Raw genomic sequence first — 24044 nt, 5'->3', positions numbered from 1 at the left:
CGCTACGTTTTGGGTGTTTGTCAAAGGGGGGGGGGGGTGTCCTTGGTGGATGGTGGTGCCGCAGGGATCGACAGGCCCAAGCAAAGGTCATCGTCTTGGTAACCTGGACCGCAAGAGGAGTGAGCGCCACACAACCGCGGCACACAGCACCCTCACACGCACGCACGCAGGGAGTACAATCACAAGAAAGGCTTCAAGTCCGTCTTCGACCGCGGCATCCTGCACGTCTACTTCAACTTCAGGAGGCAGCGCTACAGGCGATGACGAGGCGCCGACCTCCTACCATCCCAGAAGACCTGTGCTGCCCGGCCCCCCTCCTGCCCCTGCCTCTGCATGCCCGAGGCTCTCACACGGCATGGAAACTGAGGACGTGCACGGCATCAGCGCGCGCCCTTGGGCAAGATGAAAAGAATTGACCACGTCAGGTGGCGTCCGGCTCGCCCCCGCCCGCCGCCGCGTGGCAGCAGGCGGCGTGCCGGCAGACGGCAAGCAGGTTGGCCCGGATCTCCTGCTCGATGCGGGGCTGCACCAGTTGCACGGGGAGCCAGCGCTGCGGCCGGACGAATAGGGAGTAGGACAGGTGGGCGCGCGAGGTGTCCCGGGCCTGCATCCGCCACAGGCCCTTGAACACCTGTTGCTCGAGTGGTTTGGGAGGGGGGAGGGTTGGGCAGGGGTGGCGATGACACGGGAGTCCATGTACAGCCAGACAGTGCGCAATGGGCTCACAACAGCCGCTCCTGATAGGAGCCCAGCTCCCCCCTCTCCAAGCCCTACGAGTACCTGGAAATCGCCCTGCACCGACTCGAACACGATGTCGGCGTGCGGCGCAGCGGTCCCCATCTGCGAGCGCGGCGCAGGGAAGGAGGAGCCGTCTAGCGGCGCGGACCGGCCACGATCACCATTGCCAGCCCCGCTGCCGCCATTGGGTCCCAGCAGGCGGCCAGGGATGCCGTCGGGGTGCTCCCGGATGTTCAGCACGCACCGCGCCGTGAATTTGAAGCCCAGGGCCAGCTCCTGCTGCCCCACCTGGAGCAGTTTGCAGCCGTCGGGAAAGGACTCCAGCTCCTGGTTGACGGCCAGGCCTGGGAGAGGAAGACTTGGAGGTTGGGGATTTCAGGATGGGGGAGCACACGGTGGCTGGCGCTTACGGCCACGTCAGGCTCAAATTGCAAGACTGGCGACAGGTCCGAGTGCCGGCCTGGCCAGGGGTTCCCACAACAACGCACCCGGGATGAAGTCATTGAGGTGCTGGTAGTCGGTGAGCAGTCGCCAGAGGGTCTCCTTGGGGGCCGGCACGTCGGTGCTGGCGTAGATGCAGCGGGAGTTATTGCTGCCGGGCTCTATCTCCAGGCACAGGGCCCCGGCATCAAGGCCTGCGAGGGCGTCGCGCCCAGCCTTTGCGGGAGCCTCCTGGTGCTCGGCGCGGGGGACCTGCCACCTGCGTCCAGCAGCTCGAGCTCGCCCAGCGGGTGCTCTTTTAAACCATGACAAGCGAGATATGTGGCAGCTCTGAAGCTCTGCAGGGTGCAGAGCGCCCAACATGCCCCCAGAGAAGAGTGGGGTAACGGGGTTAAGAGGTGGTCGACAGGCCCGCGACGAAAGCCATGGGATCAGGACGGTGGGTGGTATATCGAAGTTGCGCTTGGATTCACTGAATGGTGAAGTGATGATTCTTGAACGTGCCCCCTGCTGGCGAGGCTGTGAACCGTCCATTCGGATCATGTGCTAGCGATCCGCGCGCGCTAAAGCACAACGACCGGAAGGCGCACCGAGACGAAAATACCATCGCAGCGGTCTGCGCCTGGCCCCCCGCCCATCTCCAGGAAGGCTAGATCCGCTTCAGGGACCGCACAGAAAATTTATATGCACTAGCCTCGGGACAGGGCAAGCCTGGTGACGATGGCCGCAGAGTCCACGAGTGCCGTAGGGCCTGCATCCGACCCGAGCCCGGCTGTGAGCGTGCAAGCCTTTTGGAAAGGTACTGGATCGTTACTGGCAACAAAGGGAGGGCTCTGCTCGCTGAGAATGGGACAGATCTCCATGATCACGTGTGGCTCCTCCCTGGACTCCTGGTGCAGAGTTTGATCTGGATGGTTTGCGCACACAGCTCGACGGGCAGGCCATGGCCCTGGCAGAGGCACAGGAAGCCTCCCTTAGGAGCCGAAAGGAGCTGGCTGGGAACACAAAAGGTATGGGGGTTGGGCGCCCCAACTGCACTGCCGAGACTTTGTGCTGGAGTGAGAAGTCAACTGGGAGGTCTTGCCGCGTGCGAACAGACTCTGGCATCTATTTTCATCAGAGAGTACGTCACCAAGCTCCCTGTCAAACACAATTTTCTGCAGAGCTGAGGAAGAAGCTTCCCCCAGAGGTTTCCAAGGAGGTTGGCCCTTTGCTGCGGGCCTACCAGGAGGAGATCGACAGGCTCACCAACAGGTGTGATGAGACCTTCATGTCAACACCTCATTTTCTGGTACCAGAGACTGCAAAACATGCACTTAAACCCGGACTCTCTAGCATAAAGGCCCTCTACTCCCTTACAACTCCTCCCAATGCTGCAGGGCCAAGACTGGCGAATCCGCTTTCCTCGAGTTGTACCAGCGCCTGTATGATGCTCCCGACCCCACTCCCTCGCTCGCGCTTGGAGTGGTGAGGTCCTCAGAGGGAGGCATGCTTGAGCGCTGTCCAGCATTTAATGACCGTGGAGAATCTTGAAGAGCATCGATGCTGTCGTGGCGGTGTTTTGCTGCCTTAACCTGTCAGTCGTGCCAAGAATCCCTTTCCCTCACCCGTCACAAACAGGAGCTGGCGTCCAAATGCACAGCCGCTGAAGCACGGGCCAACCGCCTGGCTCAGGAGCTGGCAGAGTATAAGGAAGAGAGCTCAGCGCTGCGGAACCAGGACCTTACCATCCGGCGATTGGAGGAGAAGGTCCGGAGTCTGGAGGCCCAGGTTGAAGAAAAGGTGAGGAGCACTCAAGAGATGGCTTGGGAGCGGGATGAAGGGATGCTGCTCAGAATGAGGACTCTTGCTGGGATGGTGAAGACATTGGACATTCTTGGTGCGTTGCTTGCCCAAAGTTTCCAGGAGCACAATCAAGAATCTGCCCGCTTGCCTGTCCACCTGCATTGTATTTAAAGCTGCCCCAACCCTCCTGGAACTGCCCCAGGACCGACAAGTGAAAGAGAGCAAGCGCAGCGCCGCAGAAGAGGCACAAGAAGCGATCGTCGCCGAGATGCGCCAGCGTGAAGAAAGGCTTGCCGACGAGCTGGCACAGGTGGGATGTCCCGATGGGGGCCAGCGCAGGGCAGGATTGGCCTGCCGTTCTGCATTGGTCCCGCCCCTGGCAGGCCAGGACTCTGGGATGCTGGGGGGAAGATCCTCGACAAATCCCTGTACTCCGCTGTCTTCTCCTTCCAGGCCCAGGCCAGCGTGGAGGCCATGCGGCGGCTGCACCAGGCCTCCCAGACCCAGGTCATGACCATGCAGTCTCGCAGCGAGGAGGAGCAGGTACTGATGGGGTGTGTGAGTGAAGGGAAGAAGAGTCGGGGATCATGCTAGGAATTTGAGCGCCGTGTGTCGAGAGGGTGGACTGCCATGCGTTGGAGCCCTGGTTGGGTGCAAGGGGCGCTTGGTGTATTTCTATACCAGAGGGAGTGCCCAGGGCCACCACATGATGCCAATATCGTCAGTAGCTTGCCCACTGTCTGCGTCCGTCAGGTGAACCTTCGATCCGAGCTGGACCTGGCCGTGGAGGAGATGGAGAGGGCGCAGGCCAGGCTGGCGCTGCTGGAAAAGGAGCACGAAGCCATGCTCGAGAAGGTGGATGCCTGGATCTGTGTCGTGGGGCGGGCCTGGTCGAGGCCTTGCAGCTTGCACGACGGCCTGGGAGCTGCAGCCGGGGGTTGTACCGGTGGCGCGCCATCCAGAATCCTTTTCACCCTCGCAGCCCTCAACGCCCTGCCAGCAGGCACAGGGAGAGCGGAGTGGCGAGGGATCGAGCGCCCCTGAGCCCGTCGACCGCTCGGGAACGGAGGAGGCCCTGCGGCAGGAGCTGTACGTCCAGCGGGAGCTTGCGGGGCGCCTGGCCTCCGAAGTGAGCGGGGGACATGGGGGTTGGTGTACCACGAGGGCCGGCTGTCGGGACGAGCGTGCAGTGTCTGTGCAACGACCACGCGCGCCAGGGCCCACTGGGGTCTTTGGGAGGGGGTTGCTGGTGGCGCGCGGGTCAGGTGACCCTGCGGGCACCGGTTGCTTGGGTGCTCGCTGCAATGCTATTCCCCGGCAGGGCTCTCCTCCGACGTGCAGACGACCGACGCCGACCTCCGCACGCCCTCCTCCACAGCTGCGGGCTGCCAGGGAGGAGCTGGCTCAGTCCGGCGCGGCCGCCGACTCAAAGCTGGAGGGGGTGCGGGCTCTGCTGGAGGCCCAGAGCAGCCAGAGCGCGGCTCTGGAGGCCGCTCTGGCTTCCAGGCCGACGCAGGAAGAGGTGGGGCCTGGTGGGCAGGGCCGACTGGGTGGGCAGGGAGGGTCCTAGATCCCGCGAAATGATGGCCTGGATGCTGTGGTGTGGTTGTGGAATGCAGCACTCTAGGTACCCCAGGCACAGGGTCTCAGAACATTCAAAACCTTCCCCACCCGTTGGGAAGCTCGTGCCTGGCTGGCCCCAGTGGTCAAACCTGCCCGACCCATGCACCGTCATGCAGCACCCACTTCCCTCCTCCCCTCTCACCGCAAGGTGGCCGAGCTGCGGCAGCAGGTGCGCCTGCTCCAGACCCTGGGCTACGGAGAGAGCGCGGGTGCAGAGGGCCTGGACGGCGTGACGGCCGCGCTGGCGGAGCGCAGCCGGCGGCTGGAGCACGAGCTCACCCTGGCGCGGCTGGCGGCCACCCAGGCGCAGAGTGGGTGGTGCTTGTGCTATTGGGGGGGGTGAGAAGGCTCTAGGGTGGGGCATGTTGAGGACGGGAGGGGTGGGGTGAGAGCAGGCTGCACATGGGCTCTGCTCCACCGCGTGCACCGCAAGTCCTGTCACATGCCTGGAGGCACCCAGCCCCTCAAAGCCGTGCCACCCCAACTCCTCAGGCGCGAGCGACGCGGCCGAGGCGCAGGCGGCTTCCTTGGCGTCCGAGCTGGAAGCCGCGCAGCAGCTGGCTGGCCGCCTGGAGGAGGACCTGGTGCTGGCGCAGCGCCAGGTGGCGGCCTCTGGGTCGGGGCCCGCGGAGCAGGGGCCCGACGGCGGCCCGGGCGCCGGCCCCGATCCTGGCGCCGCCGCGGGCGGCGGCAGGGAAGGCGAGGCGCCCTCCATGCTGGCGGTGATGAGCGGGCAGCGGGACCGCTTCCGTGCGCGCGTGCGCGAGCTGGAGGAGCACCTGCTCGTGCAGACGCAGCAGCTGGCACGGGTGGGAGCGTGTGGGGCGGCTCGGGCGTGGTTCGACTGGATGCATGCAGGAGGGGGAGCTGTGCTCCCTGCGGACTGGCTGGGTCGCACTAGGGTTTGCGGAGCACGCATGACAGCGATGCACAGACTCCACCCCCGGCGACCCTGAGCGCTCCCGGGTGCAGGAGTTGGGCCCTGGCGCCCCCGGCCTTTCGCGCCTGCCATGCCCTCCCCCCCTCTTCATTATGACGCGCTCTCATCCACAACGCCAGGCTGGGAACGATCTGGAGGCGGCGAGGGCCGACAACCTGGCGCTCGCGGAGCGGCTCAAGTATGTCCAGGTGCGTCGGGCGTCAACTTCAGGCGGGGCGTTTGCAGGACACTCTGAGGGAGTGTGGGCGGGAGCAAGGCCCCCCCCCGGGGGGGAAGGGCGGGGGGGGGGGACATTTATTGCAAGGCATCACTGCCCCAAAGATGAAACAACCCTGTCCCCGAGCCACCGCCGCGCCCGGCCTGCAGAGCTATGGCCGGGTCCAGGCCGAGGGGGACGTGGAGAGCGGGGCGGACGCGGTGGGGCGGTACATGAAGCAGTACGAGGACGGCGTCAACCCCTTCAACGGTGGGTCAGCAGCGGGAGGGCCCAGATGTCGCCCGGAGAGGAGGTGCCCTGGCGCAGCACACGACCCTGCTGCTTGCCTGCTGCATCCGAAACCTGTCATGCCTGCTGCCCCACGCCGCCCACTCCTCATCCGTCAACCTTTCCCCTTCTCTCCATCTCCTCCCAGCGTTCCGAGCCAAGGAGAGGACGGCGGCGACGCGGGGCATGCCGCTGACAGAGCGCGCCGCGTACCGCATCGGGGCGGTGGTGGCGGGGTCGCGTACTGCCAGGTCGGCGCTGATGGCCTACGCCCTGGTCCTCCACTGCGTCATCTTCCTCGTCCTGGCCAGGTGGGCTGCCGCTGCAGCGAGTGGGAGCGCCTGATGCGTGGGCTGGGATCGAGGAACGCCTGCGGAGGGCGGCGGGTTGAGGGGCCCGCCGGCAGCGCATGGGGTGGGTGCACTGGCTGCGCCCTCGTCTGCGCTTCACCAAGGACCAACCCCCCCCCCCCCCATCGCCGCCTGCAGGTCCGCGCACAAGGACATGTCGGCCATGACCTCGATAGAGGCGTCCTGCAGCAAGCTGGCGGCCGCGCAGGCCCTGAACGCGGCCGTGCCCGCCCTGAACGCCACCGCGACGGGGGATGTGCTGAGGGCTGTGGACCCAGTCACGGGGGCGCAGGGCAGGCGCCTGCTGGGGGCGCTGCTCGCCCTCGTGAGGGGCCGGTGAGGAGCTGCGATGCTGCAGGGCCTTCGGCTCAGAACTGTTCCGGTGACGTCCCTCCCCGCCCCTTGAGGAACACTGAACTGGAGCTCTGGGAGGGTGCAGATCACTGTTATACTACATGGGTGCACCAGACAGGCTGGGGGCGCTGCAGGCAGCCCGCCCTGGCACAGACACTGTCTTCAGCCCTGCTGCGCCTGGGTGCCGCCTCACGCGTCTGTCACCAGGAAGTCTGAGGGCAGCTCGATCTTCTTGCCCAGCTCAAAAGCGGGGAGGCCGCGGTACGGGCAGCCGCCGCAGCGGTAGGCGTCCCCCAGCGCACACTGCGTGGGCGGGTTGTGGTGTTGATGACACTTATTCGTGGGCAAGTCCAGTCGGGGAGGCCCACCCACCAGCAGCCCCCCCGCCCTCGAGGCCACGCCCACTCACACTCCCACAGCCGGAGGTCGGCTTCTCCAGCATGGCCTTGGTCAGCTTGACCGGCTCGGTAGCCTCGGCACGTCCACATGTGCAGTTCTTGCACGCTTTGCTCGCTGCGGGGCCGCAACCCGCCGCTGCGGATTGCACAAGATGGAGTGGCAGGGATGGATGGGGGTGAGTGATCTTACAGAAAACGCCAACCTCACAAAACCCAGCTGCAGTCCGACCTCACCTGCTGGTGCAGGGCGAACGAGGTCCTCTGCTGTGAGCAGCTGCTCATCGTCGATGATGTCATCGTCCTCGTCGTCAACGCTCAGCTTCCAGGCAGGTGCGGCCTGAACTGCAGCCGGCTTCTTCCTGAGGGAGATTGCGGCTCTCGCGCCGGTCTCCCATGCCGGCTTGGAAGAGACGACGCTGTCCAGGGGGCCTGCTGATGCAGTGCCCAGGCCAGCTAGGGTGAGATTCTTCTGGAGTCCAGCTGGAGACGCACCCTGCCAGCAATGAGGAGGGGGCACATTGCTCCCTGAGTTCAGTGGATGGAATACATCATCGTCCGCTCCACCAAACGGTTTCGAAGAAATTGACTCACCGGCTCAGAAACTACAAGCGCCCCTCCAGGTCTCAGACAGAGTGCAAGCCTGCCCAGGTAGGCAAGGCTGTGTTCCCCAGACGTGCTAGCAACCGAGACGACCGTGTCAAATGCGCTCGCGGGGAGAGCTTTGTCCTCCAGCTTCGTCGCCTGAGTGACTAGCTTGAGACTAGACACAGCTAATGCATGCGCTGCAGCAATCTCCTGTACGAAGGCCGTGTCGACAATTGTTCCTGTCACAGCGAGGAGCGCCATGTCAGACTGGGACGTCTCTAAGTCCTTGCTCTTAGCAGGGCACGCTTGCTAATGTATGAGTCCGCTGATTAAGCCTTTCAGTTATTGTTTTGTTGTAGTCTGTTCAAGAATGTGGTCGCATATGGGGAGAAAACACAAGCAGAATGCACGACGCTTCTCAAAAGTTTCTCGATTTCCAATCATCACCTTGCAGGAGGTCCTGGGTGCCAGTGCAGCCTGGGGAGCAAGCCAAGGTACGAACTCCCAGCTGGTGCTCGGTGGGATTCTCAGATCCCTGGAAGTCAGGTGCGTGCCCGCGTGTTCGGCACTGTTGACGAGCAGGAGATGGGGTGCAGACCGGCCATCACCGTGCCTTACTTCCCTGGCACCATCCTGCCGAGGGACCTGGGGTCGATGCTTTCTCCCCTTGTCTGCATTACACAGAAACTACTGGACAATCCAGGAGTCCTCATCCCTCCCTCCCCCATGCCTGGGCCTGTAGTGACGGTGCCGTCGCTTCCTGTTCAGGGAGGTTGCCAGCGAGTGGGCGGCCATGATGAGGGGCGGGGACAGGAGGCGCAGTCCGCGGCGCGAGGACAGGAGGATGCCCTACGGACCTGGTCCGATGGGGGACAGGAGGCGTCCGCGCAGCCCCAGTCCCGACAGGTATCGCCGGGACCGCTCACCGCCCTACGAAAAGCGGTTCCGTGGCGATGAGTACGACAGGTGAAGCCCCACGGCCGTGCCTGGCTCTTCCTGTCGTAGCATGGTGGTTGGAGTCTGTTTCACTGCGCAGGGCCCGGCGTAGCGTGAGAGCCAGAGGGGGGTGTGACCATCGCAGCATGCTGGCAGGTTCAAAGTGGCTGGATCACCAGGGTGACGCGTGCACATGTCCCCACGCCCCCTGGTGCAGAGGCGTGGGTGGCGGCCGCGGACGACGCGGGGGCTACGCCCGTGGCCCGGAGGATCGTCGCCGCACCGGCCGTGACGAGCCCGTCAGCTTCCGCGAGTTTGCCCTGTCCCTGGACGACAGCGTGGGTGTGGAGGAGGCCGGGGTGCAGTACAAGCAGTACCTCGCCGACTTCTGGGGTGGATCCGTCAAGGCCGAGTTCGAGCAGCGCAAGAACGACCCCAGGTGTGGCGAGGCTCGAAGGGGGATGGGGAGGCCGCGATTGTCGAGACGCTGCGCCTGCAGGGCCCAATGCCTGGCGTGTGCACGTCCTTGCATCCATACTCGCTCCGAAAGCATTCACCCGGGCTTCTCTCCGCCGTTGCCCGACAGCCTGCGCCAGCAGTTTGACCCCCGCGAGCTGCGCAAGGCCCTGGAGCAGCGGTGGGAGGCGGTCCGCGCCGCGGCCGCGGCCTTCGCCAAGCAAGGGCCGCACGCCGACCTGGACAGCCTGGGCCCCGGGCCGACTGGGTGGAGGGGCAGGCTGGCGGGCGAGGCCGGCGACGCGCGTGCCCGGCAGCCGCCGCCCCCGCCCCCGCCCCCCGCCCCGGCGGCCGCCGCGAGCCCCTCCCTGGCCGCCGCAGACCTCGAGCTGGCGACGGCGCTCGTCGCCAAGCTGGACGCCGAGGCGGGGGTGGGCGCCGGGGGCGACGATCCCGCACACCCCAGCGGCGACCACGCCACCCCAGCCGCCGCCGAGGCCGGGAACGCGGGGCCAGAGGCTGGCGCGGGGCCTGCGAGCTCCGGCGCCGCCGAGGCGGGGGATGCTGTGGCGGCACCAGACCCCGAGGCCGTCGCCACCGACGCCTCGCCCGCCCCTGGCCCCGCTGCCACAGGGGCGGCCGGCGAGGGCGTGTTGGAGAGGTTGGACGCCGCCCGGCGGTACCTCTGGGCCGTGCACGGCCTGGACTTTTATGGCGCGCGCGAGCTGGGCGACGCGCCGGAGGAGGCGAGACGGGCGGCGCGCCTGACGCAGCGCCGCGAGGCGGCGGCCCCGCCCGCGCCCGCGTCACGCGGGGAGCCCGAGGCCGCGGAGCCGAGCGCCGCCGACAGCGGCGAGGAGGCCGCAGCGGATGCGCCGGCGCCGGACGACACCCCTCCAGCGCCGGCCGTTTCGGAGGCCCGGGACGGGTCTGAGGCCGGCGCGCCCGGCGCGGCAGAGGCCCAGGCCTTCCAGGGCCGCCTGCACAGGCACTGGCAGCACCGGCTGGACCACGGCGAGGCCGCGCAGGCCGCCATGCGGGAGGAGTACGTGGAGGCCGGCGTGACCCAGTTCATCGAGGATGCCATCGTCAAGCACGAGGACAATAAGTGGGGCAACAAGGTGGGCTGTGACACGGCGGTATGCTTTGCTTTGCGATGGTGTGTCGGAAGAGAGGGGAGGGAAAGGCAGGCAGGCCTGTGCACGGGGAAAAGGGTGCATTGGGTGAGACTGGAAATGGGGGGATGCCCGCTCCCTGGCTGGGCATAGGGTCTCGGGTGGTGGGAGGAGCACCCCTGTGTCTCATGCCGTGTGCCATCTGTCAAACGCCCCTTCACCCCCCCCCCCCCCTTTCCCTTCCAGCTCTCCGCCAAGCTGTTTGTGGCGCGGGAGTTTGTGGAGAAGCACATCCGTAACAAGCACGCGCACGTGCTGGCAGGCGGAGCGGGAGCGCCTCCAGGACATCGTTTACTGGGAGAACTTCCAGTGCGTGTGGGAGGAGGGACAGGGGAGTCGCCCAGGATGTCCAGGGGGGATGGCTTGCCGTGGCGTCAGTGGGGCCCACATGGCACGGAGGGGAGTACAGCTGATCGTGCTGAACGCGTGCCGGGACCCAACCCCCGCCTCTGAGCCCGCATTGATATTCGGTTCCAGCCCGCTGACGTGTGCTTGCCGCCCCTTCCTCGACGCCAGGTCGTTCAAGCAGGAGGAGAAGCGGCGGCGGGAGGAAGCCCGGGGCGCCGGCCGACAGAGGGGGCCCCAAGGGGCCCGAGGGATGGGCAGGTGCGGGGGACGGAATGTAGGGTGTTTGGAGTGGGAGAGGGGGTTGAGGGGTTCCTTCGGAGGAGCAGGGGATATCCCCCAACCATCTGGTATAGGAAGCACACAGCTCGTTTGAGCCCCGAGGTTCTGGTGACGAGACACAATGCCAGTGCACGCCTCCTCGACTGTCTGGGCCCCCCTCTTGTGTCCAGGCCACGGGGAGGCGGGCGACATGGGCCGGAAGGCGGCCATATGGTCTTCGACCAGGGCATGGTCATGGGTCCCGGTGGGCCAGGCATGCTCGTGCCCAGGCTGATGATGCCGGGGGCGGGAGGAGCCATGCCCCCCGTGATCATGGCCCCCATGAACATGGTGCTGGGCCACATGGGGGCGGGCGGGCGCGGCGGCGGACGAGGTGAGGTGCAGATGCGTGGCGCGGGGCGGCGCTGGGTCACTGGGTCCAGGGTGTGGCAGTGGGCCTGGTCGGCGGGGGCGAGCATGGGGGTGCCAGTCGGGCGTCCGACCCTGATGCATCTGCGATGGGTCAGCCCTCGATCCATGCCCCTCCCCCCGCCCTTCATTCCCAGGAGGCAACCGCGGCGGGAGGGGCGGAGGCGGCCGTGGAGGTTTCAATGGCGGCCCCATCTTCATGGCCCCAGGGTCTGGAGGCAAGCCCGGGGGCCCAGCTCCGAACCAGGAGTACTTCGACCTCGACGCCCCGAAGAACAACCGGGCCGTGCTCGACTATGGTGACCTGTGAGCCGGCACCTGTTCTGTGATACGGATGCAAACATGACACGGCACGCTGTCGGAAGGGTGCATCATCACTTGCAATGGCCGTGAAGGCCCCTCGGGGAGGTCCTGGGCATCAGGCCAACAGGGCCACTAATCGACCAGTTCCGCACGCCCAGCACGACACGTACCCACCGCGGAACTCCGCTGTATGAGAGCGCGAGGTGAATGCCGGCACACGCTCCAACACGCAATTGCTCTTCAAGAATTCATGTCCAGGCCCTCATTCAAGGTGCCACGCCCTCACTGTCTGCAAAGTGGCTGTGGCCATCGCCTCTCAACTTCCGTGAGACATTCTGGTAGAGAGGCCTGGCTCGCAGATTCGCTTAGGACCATACCTAGACGGTGTCGGGGGTGCTAATCACGACACTGGCCTGAGCAGGGCCGTGGAAGCTCGGCGCGGGTGGGTGCAACTCCTTCGGGCCGGGAGTCATGCAGGCCGGAGAGTCCCTCCCCGGCACTTCCAGGGCCGGGGGGCTGCCCCCGCTCGCAGGTGGTTCCAGGAAGCCGAGCAAGCCCCTGGATGAGGTGAGGAGTGCCAGCGCGGCATGGAAGGATTCGTGCAAGCACCCCATGGCGCAGGGTGTTTGGTCAACAACCAGTCCTCCGCTCACCCCCCCTCCTCGCGCCAGACACTGCCTGCGGCAAGTGTGGCCCTGGCCTACCCGGATGCCCTCCCTGCCAAGAGGGTGGGAGGGCATGCCTGGAAGGTCTGGCTCGTGTGTGGCGACTGTTTCCTCATAGGTACGTTTGGGACTCTGCGGAGACCAGGATGTCCTAGGGACTGTGTCCTGGCAGGCTGTGCCTGCAAATTCAAGAGCAGAGATTTCCCTGAGAGGCAGCTGTGCTGTGTTGATCGTCAGCCTTACCCCCCCCCCCGGTTTTAGGCCTCGCTCCAGTACTGGTCCACCTGTCCAAGGACGCCGACGGCTCCTACGGATTCAACCCCATTGCCGTGAACCTGCTGGTGGAGGTGGTGAAGACCCTCTTTGCGCTGGGCACCCTCATCGCATACGTGAGCTCCTCCGCGTGCCTGGGTGGTGGGGGCAGTGTGCGTGTGTTTGATCTTGTCATGCCCCAGCGAGGGTGCATGCTGCGCAGTGTAGGGCTCTTGAAGTGGAGCGGCCATGGGAAGTGAATGTCCCTTGGCGGGGCGGGGTCCTGGGAGTCCAGGCTCTGCAGTCCCAGTCCTCTCCGCGGTAGCGCATCAGTCTCAGAGACTCGGCTCCGCAACGACCAGGCCCTCTTCCCAGTGTTGGTCGCCATACCCCTTTAGGTTTTCTGTTTGCCCGTCTGTTTCAACCCCTCCTACCTTGCTGTACTCCCGCCCTCTCCCTGACCACCACTCTTGAGCCACAACGACCCCCATAACCCGACCAACTCAACCCCTCCGCAGGGCACCGGGCGCCCAGGGATTCCCCTGACGCACAGCCTGGAATCTTTCGCGCGCGACGCGTCGCACAACCGCCTGCTGGCGGTGCCGGCGCTGCTGTACGCGGTGAACAACTACCTGAAGTTTGTCATGCAGCTCTACTTCAAGCCCACCACGGCAAAAATGCTGGGCAACTCCAAGATCCTGGTGATCGCAGTGCTGATGCGCAGCGTGCTGCGTCGCTCCTTCACCACCTTCCAGTGGGAGGCGCTGTTCCTGCTGGTCGCCGGCATCACCGTGAACCAGCTCAACTACTGCGCGGGTCAGGGGGTGGGGGGCATGGACGCCGTGACCCCGGCGGCCGTGGCCTTCACACTGTCCTCCATCACCATCCCCTCCCTGGCCTCCGTCTACAACGAGGCGGCGCTGAAGAGGCACATGGACACCTCCGTCCTGCTCCAGAACTTCTTCCTGTACTTTTACGGCGCCTGCTTCAACGCCGTCGGCCTGCTGGCGGTGGCGGGGGCGCAGGGCTCCGGCATCGGCCACCTCTTCCACGGCTTTGGCACGGTGAGGGGGGGTTAGGTTGGAGATGGGGGGGGGATGAGAGGGGATGGAGGGGTGGAGTGATGCCGGCAAGGAGGCTGGGAGGTTGCGGAGGGCTGAACGCTGTGCCTGGGGCGGGCGAGGGGACTGGCCGTGGCCAGATGAACCTGGGATAGATCTGACATAACATTCTAGTGTGCAGGGTGTGGGTTTGGAATGCCAGGGAGCCAGATAACCCTGTGGCGTGCCAACTTCCCCTGGGTGCCGTGCCAATTGGGCGGCGCCTCGCTGTCAAGAACTTGCAGGACTGTACTGCCCTTTGCCGGCAGGAACCTGCATCTTGAACAGTTTACCCTCCCCCTTCTCCACCCCTTCCCCTCTTCAGGTGACCCTCCTGCTGGTGGTTAACAACGCGCTTCAGGGCATCCTGTCCTCCTTCTTCTTCAAGTTTGCTGACACGATCCTGAAGAAGTACAGCAGCACCATTGCCACCATTTTCACGGGGATCATGAGCGCGGCCCTGTTCGGGCATGCCCTCACCCTCAACTTTTGCCTGGGCGTGTCCATCGTCTTCATCTCCATGCACATCTTCTTCAGCACGGGGGCGGGGAGCGCGGCCGCGCCCCGTGCCCAGCCCAACGCTGCTAAGCTCACGGTGGGGCGAGGGGCGATGGAGGGGGCTGGCAGGGAGGCAAGCTGTGATCATGTGGGGTCCTCCTCATTCGCTAGTTCATCGGAGAGCTAGGCGCTGTCGATCAGCGATGTGGATACATCGACCCAGCCTCGCCCTGTGCGCACCGCAGGTGTCGCCCAGCATGGACCATCTGGCACTGCGTGGACCGGAGGGGAAGGCGGTGGACCTGGTGACTGCGGCCGAGAGCGGAATGCACGGTCGCAGAATATCGCAGGCGGAGCCATTGCTTCCGCGATAACGTACTGTCTAAAATACTCGCGAAGGGCAACGGTCGGAGGGAGGGTAGATTCGCCGTCCGGTGACCGGGGCGTTCGAGGGGCCTCTCGGGAACATCGCCGGTGTGGGCTCGGGCTGAGCCCGCGTGTGCTACTGAGCAGCGTGAGGCATCATGCAGCTACTAAGCTGCTAGTGGACCCATCTTCTTTTGAGAATTATCGGGGCCAAGGGCGGCATTCCACTCCCCACCCCATCTGGCAATCTTCCGACCCCAAGGGTCACCAGGGCATCAGAATGCCTGTTCGGGTGACAGCGGCGCGATTGCATGCTAGCGCAATAAGCTGCCGGCGCCCGGCTGCATCACAGCTCCATTAAAGAGAGAACATACATACTCTCGTATGGAGCAACACAGGGCTCAGGCAGATGAATTCAACCACATGCCTGCCATGTCTGTGGTCCGACGAGCTCGCATGGTTACGTCACCAGCCTGGTAACCCTCGCCCCTCGTTGGCCGCTTGCGAGCTGAAAATCGGCTCTCAAACACATTTCATGCCTCGTGTGTCGCCGAGGAGCCAATGCTGCGGTCCTGAGACTGGTGCGACACGGGGGAGATCGGCCCGCTTGTGACCCCGGGTTGCCGTTGTAGGGATAGAAGCAGCCGGAACGGGCTGGGTTTCAAACCTCACCGACAAGGCAGGGCCTGCGCTCTTTTCGGATCGCTTGGAGGATCATCTCTCTTCTCTCTTACCACGCAGCACCTTGGTCCCTCTTCCCCTCGTTGGTCCAGAAATATTCAGGCCGTGCGCGCTCTCCCTTCCCGCTTCCTCCTCGTACCACTTTAACTCTGCCGAAGGGCGCGATTATTCATCTCTCTGCCTACGGAAAGCTGTCAGCACGCAATTTGGTTGTGGGAGTATGGCACGAGACACCCCCACGGTAACGGCTGGGGATCCGCGAATGCATGCCCGGCTGCTCAGGCTGCCAGCATGCTGGCAGGTGGATCGTGTCTCCACCCCCGTCCATCTCTCTCTCGACAGAGCACCTGAAATCTTCTCGGCCTGGCACATTTACCTGTGGACCGCGTGGGTGAAGGGAGCTGGGGGATGAATTGCCAATCCATTGGGGCAGCTGGCCCCAAAGCCTCTCAGCAGCCACAGACCCAGGGAAGCCCCCCGTCCGATGGCGTAACTTACACTGATTGGGCCGGGGTCCCATCTGCGCAGCTCTCAACAGGGCAAGGTGTGTGGAGGGAGTGACCAGGGAGCCCTAGGCTTGTCCCAGCTGCAAAGCAGCTTCCAGGGTGTCCTATCTGCAGCCCAGAGTGCTCCACCTCATCCAGGGCGCCTCCTCCTCGACCCCAACAGGCTCCTGGGCTAACGCCCCTGACATTGACGCCCAATCCCCTCTCAACTTCTTCACGGATGGTCAAGCGTATGGCCTGCAGGGGTATGGTCTCCCTACCCAGAGTCTACAGCTCCCCTCTCAGATGGAGGAGGCAGACAGGAATTCCGCGTCTGGTCCAGGCAACAAGACCCTGTACCTGGGTAAGTGCAGGGCATGAACAGTCTGGATCCAGGATCGTGAGCATGAGTTGATGGGGCATTCCCAGCAAGCCCCTACTCTGATGCATTTGCAGGGCTGTTCAGCTCACAGCCTCTCATCGCTCACCCCTGCAATCCGAAGTGCCAAGTACAGACATTCAACTTTGATACTCCAACTCCCCTTCCCCCTTTCAGGCAACTTGCACCCATTCATCTCGGAAGCCATGCTTCACGACGTTTTTGCTGGGTGTCGGGGCGTGCTGGAGCTCAAGATCATCAAGGACAAGGCCACCGGCATCCCGGCAGGCTATGGCTTTGCCAAGTTTGTAGGTGAGAGTGTTTAGCCGGGTTTGTGTAGAGCAGCGGCGCAGGCATCTGCTGGGCAGTGGTGCGTCTATGCTGATGCATGATGCCCTGACTCGACTGAGAGGCTGCCGCACACCCTGTATGTTGTTGAGGGGGTGCTGGGCCCACCTGCTCCAGGCAATGTTGTTGGGCACCCTGCCGACAGGGGCTCCATCCTCCCCACGGCACCGACCTTTCATCTCCAATTCCCCGTCGCCCGCAATCCACACCCCTGTCCGTTCGCCCACCCCCTCGCAGATGCCATTTCTGCTCAGGAGGGCCTGGATCTGGTGGGCAAGCCCGTCCTCTTTGGCCAGGAGGTCCGCATCAACTGGGCCTTCCAGAAGGAGCAGCGGGAGGAGCTCGGAAACCACGTACATGTCTTCGTGGGTGACCTGGCGGCTGACGTCACAGATGCCATGCTCGCGGCGGTGAGGGGCCCCTGGCTGTGGGTTGGACATGGCTGGGAGTGCGAGGGTGTGACTGTGAAATGGGCGGGACAGGGTGGATGGACTCGGGGTGCGGAGGGTTGAACTCGCTGCAGCGTGGGCGGGAGGAGTAGCGCCACCCCGCCGGCAAATGCCATGCTTGCCTGTTAATGAATGAGGAATGGAAGGGGTGACATCACAGGCAGCCGTGCCCCTTGCTCTTAGAAGTCGGCCATCACTGCAGCGAGACGGGGCTGCCTGCCATGAAATGACTCCCGCATCCATCTGCATGCCGCTCTGGCCTCTGCCTCACGCACTGCCTCAGCGCCCCCACCCTTCCATTCCCACCCATCAGTCCCCTGCACCGAGCGTTCATCAACCCTCCTCAACTCTCCAACTGCACAGGCGTTTGAGGTTTATCCTGGGTGCAGTGATGCCAGGGTGATGTGGGACCATGCCAGTGGGCGCTCCCGTGGGTATGGATTCGTGTCTTTTGCAACCAAGGCTCAGGCCGAGGCCGCCATCCAGGTGTGTGCTGCTGCGCCGGTCGCGTGGTTTCGTAGGTTATGTGTGTCGGGGATGGGGGGTGTCTGGGCATGGTTGGGGGCGACGGGCAAGTTTCCGTCCAGAGGACGGGTGGAGGGAGGTGGGGGTCCGCGTGTGAGAGGGGGGCGGAGTGCTGGTGCAGTGCCACTGGGCGCCCTGCTGGCTTGCCTCCCTGGAAGACCGCCTTCGTCCCAGGCGGCCCTTCTCACTTGAACACCACGCACCAAGGAAAGCATGGCCATCTCCGCAGGGCCAGCACGGGCAGACCATCGGCTCGCGGCGCGTGCGCTGCGGCTGGGCGCAGCACAAGGTGGGGGAGAGCGCGGCGCCGGTGGACGCGGCTGTGCTGGACCGCTCCGACCCCACCAACACCAATGTGTATGTGGGCAACCTGGACGTGGCGCTGACCGACTCCGAGATCCGGCGCCACTTCAGCAGCTTTGGCGCGCTGGCAGAGATGAAGCTGCATCGCAAGGGCGCGTATGGCTTCGTGCGGTTCCGCTCCCACGCCGACGCCGTGCGCGCCATCGTCGGCTCCAATGCCCAGGTGTGTGTTGTTTTTGGGGGGGAGGGGGGGGGGCGGTGGTGTAATGAGACCTTGGTGCACGTGTGTGACTCTGGTTTGAGAGGGGAACCGCAACTGCCTCAAACCCTGGGACCCCACAGTTCTCGCTCGCTCCCCACCCCACAAATGCCTGCAAGCCCAAACCAACCCTCAACACCCTTCCTGCCATAGCCGCTGGGCAGCAAGGTGCTCAAGTGCTCCTGGGGACGGCACCCCAGCCTACCCCCCTCCGGCCTGCACTCCCACCTGCTGCTGGCCACGGGCGCGGGGCTGAACCCCATGCTGCCCCTGGCCCTGTCGGCCCCCGCCCCAGGCATGGTGTCCGGTGGGCTGGGCTCCGGCCTGGTCAACCCCATGCTGCCGGCGCTGCCGTCGGCTATGAACCACTCCCTGCTCCCGCCCTACCAGCCCCCCGTGGTACACTACGGGGGGCTGGGCGGGCTGGACGGGGAGGGCTCCACCCAGCGCATGCTGGGCCTGCAGGGCGAGGGCGCCGGCGCCCCGGGCGGCGGCATGCCCCTGGGACCCGACCCCAGCCGCGAGGGCGGCGGGGGGGCAGGACAGCCCTACGCCGGCGGCGGCCAGCCCGGCCCCTCCCTCGGCGCTCCCGGCGCCTACAACCCAATGTTTTTCTATAGTTGATTGTACGTTCATGTCACCCTCTCTTTTGGGTGGCGCAGGCCCGCCCTTGACACATATGCCCTCCGTCCTCTCTCTCCATCATTCCCCCTTTCCCTCCCCCCCTTCCCCACTCCACCCCACCCCACCTGCGACGTAGATCCTCTGCTCCCTGCTCGATCCCTTTCCATCTGGATTGCAACGTGTCCCGCCGTCCCCTCCCCGAGCCCCGCCAAACCCCTCCCGGGGCGCTGAGTGCATGGGGCACGCCAACACCATGTCTATATGAGGCTGACTGCCGAGCTCTGATCCCATGCCATTGTTCTCTGCTCGCGGGGGCGGCGCAGTCCGGCCCCACACCCCACCCACCCGCGCCTCCCCACTCTCCGTTCCGCTCTCAGGCCCTCTGTCTCCCCGGGCTTGGGCACACATTGCACCCTTGTTCCACGCTGGGCCACAGCCAGCGGACGCCGGCTTGGTCCCCCTTTGCCCGTTTGCGAGGGGCCCAGCCCACCTGCGCCGGCCGCGACAGGGCTGCGCGTGGGAAGCATGGGAACCCCATGCACTCCCCCATCTCTCCTTTCCCTCATTCCAGCACTGGATCACAGATGGTTGAAGTTTGTCCACCCCCATGCCTCTTCGCATTCTTTCCGCGCTCGACGCGTCAGGCGTCGTGCGCCCGAGGCACGCAGGGCGGCGCTCTGGGTCGACCCAGCTGTGGGGCCGGTGCCACTGGTCCAGTATTTTCCAGCACAGCCTCCTTGAGTACTTGCACATTCAGATCAGGCTGAACGATTTTTCCTGCCACCATGGTATGCTTCCAGACATGTTATAGATGGCAGCCGGGACCCCGATTGAGATGTGCATGATGGAAGGGGGAAGTCCACAGCGAATTGCGCATGACTGTAGGGGAGGCCAAGGGATCCCACCATCGTGAAGGAGGAGGAAGTCAAGCACGCAACAGCATAAGGCTGTGTGCTATTGCCTGTACCGACTGGAGTCCGACAGGCGGTGGGGGGTGTCCTGAGGAAGGAGGAAGGACAGGTGGGGCCAGCTGCCGTGCTTCATGCTGATTCTCCACTCCCAACCTCATATCCCTGCAGTTTCAACCCGCCTGCCCGGCAAGGTCACCCACGCGCCCAGGAACCCGCGCCACTGCTTAAGGGATACCCAAATTGCATAGTGTGGTAAAACCAATGGTTATGTTGGGAATAAACGTTCATCCGCGCGCTCAGGCAGCTTCGCGAGGTGGCAACCCCTCGCAGGAGCTGTCCGGCAACAGCCGCCCCCTTGTCCTCCAGCATCGCAGTAGCGGGAGCCAGACGCGCGGGGCGAGGGAGCACCAACGTGGAACTCCCACCATGCAAAAACCCTCCAGGAGGCACCAGCGCGTGAGCGCCCAGGTTTCCCAGCCCCTCGCCCCCTCGACCTCTCACGATCCGTATGAGCGGCTCATGCAGGTGAGATCTCCCTGGAAAAAGCTCTGTGTAATGTTGGACTGCTGTGATCACGACTCTATATGGAGCGACGGGCACCCACTTGAGTTCTCCTCCTCTATCCAGGATGCTGAGGCTTTTCTGTGGAAGGATCTTGAACACCTCTTTGACGACCAAGGGATCGACAGCTCCCGTTATGAAGAGGCTGTGAACTTTTCAGACCCGATCTCCAAATTCTCCTCCCTGCGAGGTCGGTCCCTGCTGCCGGATCAGAATCATCTGGAACTAGTTGGGAGGTGGTGATATGCGTGGGGGGATCTCGTCCCTGGGACTCCCTCATTGGAACGGTGAGCTGAGGTCACAGGCAGCCCTCGTCCCCAGCTGGTTTTTCCAATCAGTAAGCAGGGCCAAGGCACCCCCCTCTCCCCGCGCCTCGCCACCAGACCATGCTCACCGCCACCCCCACCCCAGGCTACCTGGCGAACATTTCCTTCCTGCGAATCGCGCTGAGTCCCAAGTTCCACTTGCACGACATCAGGAGGACTGGACCCCTTGAGCTTACCACCCGATGGACGATGGACATGGAGTTGTCTTTCAATCGGTGGGTGGGTGCGACGTGGCTCGCCATAGCTGGGGATGAAAGTCAGGGGTCGGTTTGAGCTAGCAGGGTATTCCTTCCATCTCCCCAGCCTGCGTACCATCCCATTGCCTAGGTCGTCACCCTACTCCCTCATGCATGCATTGCACGAGGTGCCTCTGACGCTCCTCTGTACTCCCTACCTCCACAGGTTCAATCCCCTCAAGCCCTGGTACGACCCAAAGCCGGTCTTCACGGGCACCTCCATCATGACAGTGAACCCCGACACCGGTGAGGGGGCCAAGATGGGGCCGATGTGTCGCAGATGGGCGGCAGCTCAGCCTGAGATTGTGCTTGAAGCAGGCCTGGACGCCTATGCCCTGTATGCACACATGGGGGCTCCTGACTGAAGCCACTTCGCATGAGCTCTTGCCAGCCACCTACATGCCCATCCCCACCCCATGCAGGGAAATTCGTTTCCCACATCGATACCTGGGACGCGGTGAGCAACCAGTCCTACCTCTCGCTCGAGGCCGTGCGGCACCTCGCCAGCCAGGTGGGCGGGTGTCATGGGCTGGGAAGCACAGCGTGTGAGCATGCAGATTCCCCAGCCAGCCTGCCGCACCCTCGTCCCTCCCTGCTCCCCCAACCTCCCCAGGTGCTGACGCTGCGCCAGACCCCCCAGGATCTGACTACGCCCAGCTACCTGGTCCTGAAGAAGATGCCGCGGTACGAGATTCGACAGTACGAGGGCTTTACGGGGCTTGAGACACGGGCAGGCGAGGCCCAGGGCCAGGCCTTCCAGAAGCTGGCGGGGTACCTGGGCGGGAAGAACAGCCGGGGCAGGAAGCTGGCCATGACCACACCCGTGCTCACGGATGATAAGGGCGGCATGCAATTCGTTGTGGGCGCAGACGAGGCTGTGAGTGGGGGGGGGAGGTGGGGACGCCATGATTTGAAAGTTCGGGTGGTGTTGGCAGGGGGGCATGGGCGCAGGCCTCATGGCAACGTGCATGACGCGCTCCTCTGGGCCGCATATCCTCTGCATGCCATCCCTGACCCGCATCCCACGCCAGGGCGAGGATGGGAGGGACCTGCCGCAGGCATCGGACGAGTCCATTCGCGTGACGGGCAGCCCTCCCCAGATCCAGGGTGTGGCCACCTTTTCCGGCGCGGCCAACCAGACTCTGGCGGCGGCCAAGGCTGCCGAACTGAGGAATATCCTGCGAGAAGACGGCCATACTCCGGCTGACGCGACCTCGTGGCAGCTCGCGCAGTACAACTCCCCTCTCGTGCCGGGGTTCCTGCGCAGGAATGAGGTGCTGATATCCCTGAGCGACTACAAACTCTGGTAGCTGGCTTGAGGGGCTGGTGTGGATGTATGCTTGATTCTTTCGTGAAGGTGTCACCTGCTCGCCAGTAACACCTTTGATTGTAAGACAATGTCCAATGTGTCCATGCACGAGCGCTTGCAAGCCTTTGCACAGTTATAGTGACAATTACCAATAGGGAAGAAAGGGGGCAGCAGGGACTACTGGGTCGCCTGGCAGGAGTACGACAAGGGGCAGGTTCAGAGCAAATGTGTGTGTGCGCAGGCAGGCAGCAGGGGAGGGTGAGTGTCACGATGAGGGGACGGCCAGGGGGGGATGACCGTGCCTTAGAGGACAAGCTTGAGGACGACACGCTGACGAGGGAGGCTATGAGATTGGCAAGCAAGATACGAACCAGTGCTTGGGGCTATTGATGCGTGCGTGTCCTCATGTGCGCGCCCAGGCACCGCATGCAGTTGCCCAGGTGGTCCCACAGGCAGCGCTGGCCGGCGGGGGAGATGTAGTGCGACACGAGGTCGTGCACCCTGCAGCCATTGAAGTTGAACCTGTGGCGTGGAGGGGCCTGGGGGTTCTGGGGCATGGGGGAGGAAAGAGCAGCCAGGGTGCTCCGTGTGGCTGGAGGCTTGTGTATTCACTGTGACGAGGCACAGGATGTGGCCACGCTTCCGTCATACATGGGAGATCCTGCAAGCCCCGCCGGGTGCAGCCAGGCCGTGCACATACAGCCACCGCCCCCCATCTATTCTTCTGCATTACACCCCATCCCCCGCCCTCCCACCATCCAATCACCGAGCCCCCTCACCTCTCGTCTCGCTCGTAGTTGATCACCCCGCCCTCGTCCGCTGCCACGCGCTCCACCCACTCCCCCACCGCCACGTCCTCCAGCTTGAACAGGGGCGGGCGCACGAGGCGCTCGACGCCGCGCGCCAGGTCGGCGCTGAGCACGTAGCCCGCGCCGTGCGCCCAGGGTGGGTAGCGATCGCCGGGCCACTCCTCAGGCGTGACGTGCCAGCGGGAGTGGGGATCACGGTGCGGGCCGCCGCCTGGCCTCTCCACGAAGCCCAGGAAGAGGCGTTCGGCGGGCGCGGCACGGATGCGGTCCAGCAGCGGCGCCACGCGCACGTAGGAGTCGTCGTCGGCCTTGAGCACGTGCGTGGCCGCCCGGTCGTGGGCCGCGGCGCGCAAGGCCGCCAGCGTTTGGTGCGTGATGTTGAAGTAGGACTCGGCGACGTTGCGGAGGAGGGTCACATCGCCGTGGCGCGCGACCTCGGCCTCCACCTGAAGAGAGGGAAGAGGGGGGGAGGGGAGTGCCAGAGTGTGGGGAAAGCAGGCGGGGCGGAGGAATATTCTGGCTTTGTGTTTCTTCACAGAACAGCAGCAAAGACCACATTCGCCTTGGGCCTCACCATCCCGGGCCCTGCCGTGCCCCGCAGCCCCCACGTGCCACACACACCTGCTGCAGCGTGGCCGGATCGGCCGGCGCGGCGAGAAAGAAGCGGACGGCGTGCAGCGCGGGGTGGGAGCCCCAGGTGGCTCGGATCGCGTCGCGCCGCGCTTGCTCCGCGCCCTTGGATAGGACGCCCACGAAGAGGACCACGTCGTCCGGGGGGGCGGCGTCGCCCGCCGCCTCGCTCACTCCCGCCGCCTCGCCCGCCCCCGCCGCCTCGCCACCGACGCCGGGCAGGCCGGGGTCGCAGCCGGCCGCAGCGGCGGCCGCGGCGGCCACCAGCCCCGCGTCGAAGGCCGTGCTCCAGCAGGCACAGGCGGAGGAGACGAATGAGGAGGCGGCGTGGCAGCACATGTCCCGGAAGGCGGGGCTGGGGGCCTCACAGATGGGGCGCCGCACCATGGCACCCCACCGCCTGCAGGAGGCGAAGTCTGGGAGGTCGAACACGCTGCGCACCCGGCGACATGGTCGCTGCGGGGGCAGATCCAGGCCCAGAGACAGGTGTGTGAGCAGGAGCAGGGCCGCGGCGAGGCTGGGTGCCCTCCAACGCGTCGGCATGCTCGCTGCCGCGACGGGCGCCCTCGACTATCGAACCTGACGAAGTCTCATCGGCCTGCGCCTCGCGCGCTAGACACCATGCTCAACTCTTGCAATGGACTATCCCTATGTTTAAGCATGAAAGGCAAATCTAGACAGCATTGCGTCATGTCAGATCGGGCACTGGTGTAACGCGCCTTGTA

The 24044-nt window shown here is 64.7% G+C and overlaps 8 protein-coding genes across 8 annotated transcripts in view; 5 read left to right on the top strand and 3 right to left on the bottom strand.

The window, feature by feature from the left end:
- The window catches only part of F751_2798 (Cactin), a gene marked incomplete at both ends in the record, with an annotated part of 2021 nt that extends 1757 nt beyond the window's left edge, over positions 1-264 (top strand). Inside the window, one exon of the mRNA XM_011402492.1 lies at positions 171-264. Within this exon, the coding sequence (XP_011400794.1) occupies positions 171-264 (94 nt within the window). The remainder of the gene's footprint in view (positions 1-170) is intronic.
- A 157-nt stretch (positions 265-421) lies between these two features.
- On the bottom strand, positions 422-1542 carry F751_2797 (hypothetical protein; the record flags this gene model as incomplete). Its single annotated transcript, XM_011402491.1, has 3 exons — positions 422-631; positions 781-1082; positions 1227-1542. 3 exons carry the CDS (start codon positions 1540-1542, stop codon positions 422-424), a joined length of 828 nt encoding a protein of 275 aa, XP_011400793.1.
- Positions 1543-2122: 580 nt separating this feature from the next.
- On the top strand, positions 2123-6701 carry F751_2796 (Protein CASP; the record flags this gene model as incomplete). Its single annotated transcript, XM_011402490.1, has 16 exons — positions 2123-2189; positions 2343-2433; positions 2559-2646; positions 2800-2961; positions 3167-3274; positions 3418-3507; positions 3718-3819; positions 3968-4093; positions 4343-4486; positions 4736-4898; positions 5080-5189; positions 5292-5396; positions 5647-5715; positions 5894-5993; positions 6160-6322; positions 6500-6701. The coding sequence occupies 16 exons, from the start codon at positions 2123-2125 to the stop codon at positions 6699-6701; spliced, it is 1890 nt and encodes a 629-aa protein (XP_011400792.1).
- A 203-nt stretch (positions 6702-6904) lies between these two features.
- F751_2795 (Anamorsin-like protein) lies at positions 6905-7959 on the bottom strand (the record flags this gene model as incomplete). Its single annotated transcript, XM_011402489.1, has 4 exons — positions 6905-7018; positions 7125-7249; positions 7348-7606; positions 7882-7959. The coding sequence occupies 4 exons, from the start codon at positions 7957-7959 to the stop codon at positions 6905-6907; spliced, it is 576 nt and encodes a 191-aa protein (XP_011400791.1).
- A 604-nt stretch (positions 7960-8563) lies between these two features.
- Positions 8564-11610, top strand: F751_2794 (hypothetical protein; the record flags this gene model as incomplete). The annotated part of the gene is made up of 7 exons (XM_011402488.1): positions 8564-8664; positions 8852-9073; positions 9221-9396; positions 9472-9782; positions 10056-10211; positions 10452-10554; positions 11438-11610. 7 exons carry the CDS (start codon positions 8564-8566, stop codon positions 11608-11610), a joined length of 1242 nt encoding a protein of 413 aa, XP_011400790.1.
- Positions 11611-12074: 464 nt separating this feature from the next.
- F751_2793 (putative UDP-sugar transporter protein SLC35A5) lies at positions 12075-14492 on the top strand (the record flags this gene model as incomplete). Its single annotated transcript, XM_011402487.1, has 6 exons — positions 12075-12170; positions 12275-12386; positions 12542-12657; positions 13039-13584; positions 13946-14128; positions 14364-14492. 6 exons carry the CDS (start codon positions 12075-12077, stop codon positions 14490-14492), a joined length of 1182 nt encoding a protein of 393 aa, XP_011400789.1.
- A 1464-nt stretch (positions 14493-15956) lies between these two features.
- F751_2792 (Nucleolysin TIAR) lies at positions 15957-21881 on the top strand (the record flags this gene model as incomplete). The annotated part of the gene is made up of 12 exons (XM_011402486.1): positions 15957-16014; positions 16207-16341; positions 16615-16787; positions 17190-17312; positions 17581-17877; positions 18067-18312; positions 20076-20199; positions 20421-20550; positions 20738-20817; positions 20994-21082; positions 21185-21448; positions 21603-21881. The coding sequence occupies 12 exons, from the start codon at positions 15957-15959 to the stop codon at positions 21879-21881; spliced, it is 1998 nt and encodes a 665-aa protein (XP_011400788.1).
- Positions 21882-22263: 382 nt separating this feature from the next.
- Positions 22264-23862, bottom strand: F751_2791 (Beta-1,3-galactosyltransferase 15; the record flags this gene model as incomplete). The annotated part of the gene is made up of 4 exons (XM_011402485.1): positions 22264-22402; positions 22660-23135; positions 23311-23424; positions 23704-23862. 4 exons carry the CDS (start codon positions 23860-23862, stop codon positions 22264-22266), a joined length of 888 nt encoding a protein of 295 aa, XP_011400787.1.
- Positions 23863-24044: the final 182 nt, after the last annotated feature.

This window comes from Auxenochlorella protothecoides, assembly GCF_000733215.1.
Source record: "Auxenochlorella protothecoides strain 0710 unplaced genomic scaffold scaffold3, whole genome shotgun sequence".
Taxonomy (NCBI): Eukaryota; Viridiplantae; Chlorophyta; class Trebouxiophyceae; order Chlorellales; family Chlorellaceae; genus Auxenochlorella; species Auxenochlorella protothecoides.
Note: the sequence above shows the minus strand (reverse complement) of the source record. Positions and strands in the feature narration are given on the sequence as shown.